This window comes from Megalops cyprinoides, chromosome 21 (genome assembly GCF_013368585.1).
Source record: "Megalops cyprinoides isolate fMegCyp1 chromosome 21, fMegCyp1.pri, whole genome shotgun sequence".
Classification (NCBI taxonomy): Eukaryota; Metazoa; Chordata; class Actinopteri; order Elopiformes; family Megalopidae; genus Megalops; species Megalops cyprinoides.
In genome coordinates this window covers 853,040-858,929 of record NC_050603.1, presented here as the reverse complement: position 1 = coordinate 858,929, position 5,890 = coordinate 853,040, and the positions used below count along the sequence as shown (strand labels likewise).

General features: G+C 43.1%; 1 protein-coding gene across 1 annotated transcript; it reads left to right on the top strand.

Annotated features, from left to right (window-relative positions):
• Nucleotides 1-505: 505 nt before the first annotated feature.
• npy (neuropeptide Y) lies at nucleotides 506-3,236 on the top strand. Its single transcript, XM_036555504.1, has 4 exons — nucleotides 506-551; nucleotides 1,237-1,424; nucleotides 2,187-2,267; nucleotides 2,959-3,236. Exons 2-4 carry the CDS (start codon nucleotides 1,237-1,239, stop codon nucleotides 2,981-2,983), a joined length of 294 nt encoding a protein of 97 aa, XP_036411397.1. The 5' UTR covers nucleotides 506-551; the 3' UTR covers nucleotides 2,984-3,236.
• The last annotated feature ends 2,654 nt before the right edge of the window (nucleotides 3,237-5,890 follow it).

Genomic DNA, 5,890 nt, shown 5'->3' with positions numbered 1-5,890 from the left:
ACTGACTCTATTCAGACTCAACACAGCTGCAAGTGTTTGTTTTCGTTGTATACTATATAATTGTCATTTAATCACGCTGTTGCAAATATTGAAATACATTTTCTCAGGTCTGTTTAAGGTGAAATAATCTTAAGTGGAATGGAAATATGTTGCCAACCTCTACAATAAGAATAAAATTGAGTCACTGTAATTTACAGACGCGGCTTTCTTATATGTAATGTGTACTTAGTCATTTTATTCCACCTAATTACGCAGGTTTTGAGTGGTAGTATGAAGTGAAAAAGATTTTTTTCCCTCCTGACTTCCGACAAAAAGCAATCTCTTTTATCGTAAATGCGGTTTTAAATGAGCGATGACAGCTTATTCTGTGACGCGTCCGCTCGTTTTGCACAGCGGTGATAAGAGAATTGCGTTCGCTGGAGCGTGATCAGGTGCCCCCCCTCCGGCTCGCGCGCCGCGCTATAAAACCCGCAGCATGGTCGATGCCCGCAAACGCGCGCAGTGGAGCAACCCCGGTTCAGTCACAACCGCGTCTCAATCACCGCTTGACCGTGAGTAAAATGAACCTTTTTACAGTATCTTACCAAAAACAGTATTACATTTACTTGCTGTTGTTGTTTCTAAGTATTCCATTATAAAGAAAGCACAAATACGGACGCCATCAGAAATATCTGTAACACTTTGATTTAACAAAATAGTTAATTCCAGTGAGCAGTAATATTAACAACATTTATTGATTTTGCGGTATTTGAACCTTTAGAAGTTCCATGCTTGTATTGAGTAGAATGTTATGATTTGAATATGGGAATACTCAGATTAAAACGTCCTGTGAGAGAATGGTTCTTTAGCCTCATCACCTGACGGCGCAGAATTCTGCTCTCACCCACAGAACGATGAGACGTGTGGAGGCGCACCTACACGATTCTGTGACCCCGATTGTTACTTTATGTGCACGTTTAACAAACTGTATTGTAGGGTTCCGTCTGTGTTCGTTGTTTTTTTTTTTTGAACCAGCTTTTCCTTTTTGAAAGTTTCTGCTGTGTTAGGGACCTTTAACTCTTGCACACCACAGATAACACACGTGTTGTAATTCATCATGCGGTTTTTGTCTAAAATTGAAATCTACAAAATTCAAGGCTTTAATTTCTGTGCCAAGTCCACAATCTATAGTAAGCAAAACAAAAAAACGACAAACATTTAAATGTGAACTCCTCTCTCCTGTCTCACCCGCTGAAGATGCGTCTTAACCTCGGCATGTGGCTTGGCACTGTGGCATTCGTCGTGTGCACGCTAATCTGCATCGGATCGTTGGCGGAAGGATACCCGTCCAAACCAGACAACCCCGGAGAGGACGCGCCCGCCGAGGAACTCGCCAAATACTACTCTGCCCTGAGACACTACATCAACCTCATCACACGGCAAAGGTGAGCGCGGCGCTCCGCAGGTCAACTGCCGAAAACGAAATGTTTGTGCATCATTTCATGTCGGATTCGTATTTCTGACTTTCTGACTCAAAATTTTGTCTTAAATAAAAATCAATCATTTATATCGATTATTTGCTCATTCTTTTACAAAATTTTGTCTTTATATGATGGATTTTTATATGGTGTAAAGTGCACACTATTAACTACCCTAAAAACGTTATCGTTTATTGTTACTGGAAATTATATTATATACTGGAAATGGTCAAAACACAGGAATACATACAAAAAAGGTGTAATCCTACAAGACATTTCTTGCTTAGAATTTTGGTGTTGACGAGGAGAATACTGGATGTTAACTGAGGGTAAAATACTAAATAATAAACCATTTGCGTGGAAATGCAGATAGATCACCGACTGATTATAAAATTAATTTGCATCCCACACAATACTTCAGAAGATAAACCGTTTACCCAGAGCATGTGAATGGATTTCCCGGAGTTTAAACGGAAACACGGCAGAGTGTGAAATTTGATTTTGCTGCATATCCGCTGTTTTAATTAGTGTTTTCTGAGTGGTTACGTAACCTGACACTCATAATGGTTTTCGATTTTTGGTTCATGTTTATTTTTGAGTTTTTTGTCTACCTTATATCCTCATTTCGAGGATTCATCATAAACAGCCATTAGAGACCGAAGAAAGGAGGATTTGTAAGCGAACACCAGGCAACCTCGCGCAGCCTGACTGCTTCTGTCCCTCCTGTAGGTATGGGAAGAGATCCAGTCCCGACAGCCTCTTCTCAGACCTGCTGCTAAGGGAGAGCACAGAGACAAGCCCGCGATCACGGTATGGGTGTGTGTGTGTGTGTGTGTGTGTGTGTGTGTGTGTGTGTGTGTGTGTGTGTGTGTGTGTGTGTGTGTGTGTGTGTGTGTGTGTGTGTGTGTGTGTGTGTGTGTGTGTGTGTGTGTGTGTGTGTGTGTGTGTGTGTGTGTGTGTGGGTGGGGTGTGTGTGTGTGTGTGTGTGTGGGTGGGGTGTGTGTGTATGTGAATGTGTGTGTGTGTGTGTGGGATGTGGGTGTATGTGTGTGTGTGTGTGTGTGTGGGATGTGGGTGTATGTGTGTGTGTGTGTGTGGACTACAATCTTGGATTGATTTGATTACCCCTGCCATCATACACCCCCCCACAGGAATTCGTCACAGATCTACAAAACTCACCAGTGTTTGCGTGGCTTACATTGGCTGAATGTCTCTGATTTAAAAAATATATGTATATATGTTACATGTATATATGTTACAATATTACACAGAAGTAACAGGGATATCAGATGACCGGTCTGTTTTTAACTGGGGGGTCTTAACGAACTTTGCAAAACAGGCTACAGTGGCAGAATCCTGTGCAGAATCTGGACTGCTCTGTAAAACCCGTACTGTAGCAACTCGCCAGTACAGTGCTGCTTCCGCCTGTGTGTACATGGTCTGTCATTTGTATTTAGAGCTTTTCTTTAACTCTGCCCTTCATCTGTTCTTCTGTCTGCAGATATGAAGAGCCTCTGATGTGGTGATGTCATCAGCTGAGTCTTTCCTGTCTGTACCCAGTCTCTCCAGTTTGGCTTTTCTTCCCAATGTCAGCATTACCTCACCAAGATGGCTGCCACACCTATGTACCACACCCTTGCCGATATGGCTGCCAAATGCATCTTGACTTCCCAGCATTGCTGTCCTGCACCACACAAGCTCCTGGGATCACCAGCTGCATGCTAGCACCACCCCACCATCCACCAGAATTACACCCGCTCCATTCTGTATATAGTCTTATTCAAGCCAATTTGTGCATTGCGATAATAATTACTTGTAAAGTAAAATTGTGCTATTAAAATTCATTATTTAAAGATAAACTGATTCTGTTTCTCATTATCCTTTGTAGGTGGTAATGTTCCATAACATTGTCATTATTTTACACAGGCAAAATAATGTGTAACAATATGACTGTCATAATCAAATAGTAAATGTTATTAAATGTTGCAACAAAATTTGACAGCAATTGAAACAGTAGTTTTGTGTGGACTGTAGTGATGGATTGGATTTATACAGCATCTTCCCTGGATCTTAGAAGCACCTCATGGACAGGGGTCACAGTAACACTTTCATCACACTGGCAGAGATGGAGAGGGAGGGGTTAAGATGGGGGGGGGGGGGTGAGAGCATGGCCAGATACAGAAAAACACACTGGGACTGATCAGGACAGCAGCTATCCTCTCCTCCTTTAGTGACGTCAGGACGTCAGGGTAACGTCTGATCTGGAAGACAGTGTCTCCTCCAGCACAGTGTCCCCATCTGTGCACTGAGGAATTGGTCTCCTGTTAAGACCAAGAGGAACACTGCCCCCCACTGGCCCAAGAGCACTTCCATCCCCACTCCGGCCCAGCCCAGCCCTGCAGGGAGGAATAGTGCCTGTCTGTGCATGTGGTAGCAATTTGTATGTCTCTGAATAACGGTGTAAAGTTAAAAATGTTTTACTGGAATTTGCGTTCCGAACCAAATTTAGCTACAATTAAGATGTCTGGTTGTGGCTTTCATTATATTTCAGACAGAAATAAAATTTTGAATGTTGAACAACGGTTGACTATTTGGCTCGTTGGGCTCCCGACTGAAGCACAGAATTTGTAGAAGTAATGTGGACACAGCGCCTGTATCTGCGCCCCATGCATCCTCGGACTGCACCCCGAGCCGCGCGCTCACCGGTGTTTCTCACGCGCTGTATTCGGTGTGACTAATGCTGCAATCATCTGTTGCTTATTTCGCCAGCCGTGTTGGACTTGCCGTCCATAACTCTCACTAATTACATTTCCCACGGCTGTAATTGCGGGGGCGGCTCTCTATCAGCCTTAATCTTAATCGCGGCTGCAGTGTGTATGGATGGATTTTATTTTTCGCCATATAGCTTCAGACAGTTTATACCGTGCACAGCGACTAAAAGACGTCAATCTCGACAGGGGATGTTTCTGACATTTGAATCACATCACACGCCAGGGCAAGATTTTCTTTGTGCAATCTGATTGCACCATTAATTTATTTCGCTCACACCACTCTCGTTAGAGCCTGCGGATACGCCTAAAATATCTTTTACTATTTTGAACCAGGCGACGGTTTTTCGAGAATGATACTGTCTTAGCTCTGCATTTCCACAAGACAGATAAGAGGTCATAATTATTAATTCCAACTACTTTTGTAATTATAAAATTCACTATTTTCCAGCGCCAAGGTCATTTACTTGCATCATTCTGTATACAAAATATTAGTCAAAATACTTTCATATTTAATCATTGTCCTGGAATTCGTCGCCTCTCAAATCTAAAGCTAAAAACTTAATGGAGGCAAAAATCTTGCACGCTGTACAAATGCCCCGGAAACAGCGGGCTCGTGCCGCACGCCGAGCTGATTAAGCGCGTAAAATGAGCGCCAGATCATTCCTAGCGCTTCAAACACTGTCCCTGTTCAGAGCCGGCCCGATGCCGTTTGATGTCGCTTTCCAATTTCATTTTCAAAGACATCATCACTTACTGTTTACTTAAGCTTCTAATAACAGCTGGATTATAGAAGATAATCACGATCGACGCCGCTGCCCACACAGCAGAGCGCAAGAATAATTGTGCGCCATATGTTTCGTGGGCTCCGTGTCTTCACTGGTCATCTGAAAGTAATCTGTGAAAGTTTGCCTCTTCGTGAGCTTGTGAGAGCGCGTCCCGTGACTGAGAAGTTCTTTTCGGGGAATACAGACAGCAAACATGGATTTCGCTCACACGTTCACTGCACGCAGTGTGTGGCATAGCTAAGCTGATCCTCTCTGCGTGATAGGCATCAGGAGAGAGAGGATTTGATCACCCTACAGATATCGCATGAAATTGCTCCTGTCCACATTTAGTGATTTTTATATCGCGTCTCTCCCACAATCTTATTGCATTACAGTTTTCAGACTGCCGCATATCAGGTGTAGAGGTGACCTGTCTACATAAAACTGTACAATATCACTGCTACCTACAGTAACGGTCTGGTATTACTCCTAACTTGTCTGCTGTCTGATATCCCTGGCTATCCAGCACAGGCTTTTATATAGTATGGAAGGGTCCAAAAATCAATATTGCTTTCACAAAGTTGTTAATTTTCTTAACCTTGCTTTTAATCTCTTTCAAAAACCGACTCTATCCTGGCACATAAGATAACTGCTGTGCTCTGATCGGCGTTTCTCAGAGAGGGAGTCAATGTGCTGTCGGTGGCTTTGTCACAGAAACAGTAACAGCCGCGCTATTTTTATGATCGTTCATATCATGAAACTGGTATGGGGTCTGAAATTTATGCCTGCAGATAAGATACGTTTCAGTCATTACATCAGTACAGCTATAGCCGGGGAATCGCTACGTGAGTAAGAGTATTTATTTAAGCGCCTGCCTGTTAATACTCGCCCTCCTTCA

Excerpts from the sequence above, each read along its gene's own strand:
- npy (XM_036555504.1), top strand. The coding sequence starts at position 1,237 with ATGCGTCTTAACCTCGGCATGTGGCTTGGCACTGTGGCATTCGTCGTG. Across the intron at positions 1,425-2,186 it reads AACCTCATCACACGGCAAAG|GTATGGGAAGAGATCCAGTC; the intron begins GTGAGCGCGGCG and ends TCCCTCCTGTAG. Across the intron at positions 2,268-2,958 it reads GAGACAAGCCCGCGATCACG|ATATGAAGAGCCTCTGATGT; the intron begins GTATGGGTGTGT and ends TTCTGTCTGCAG.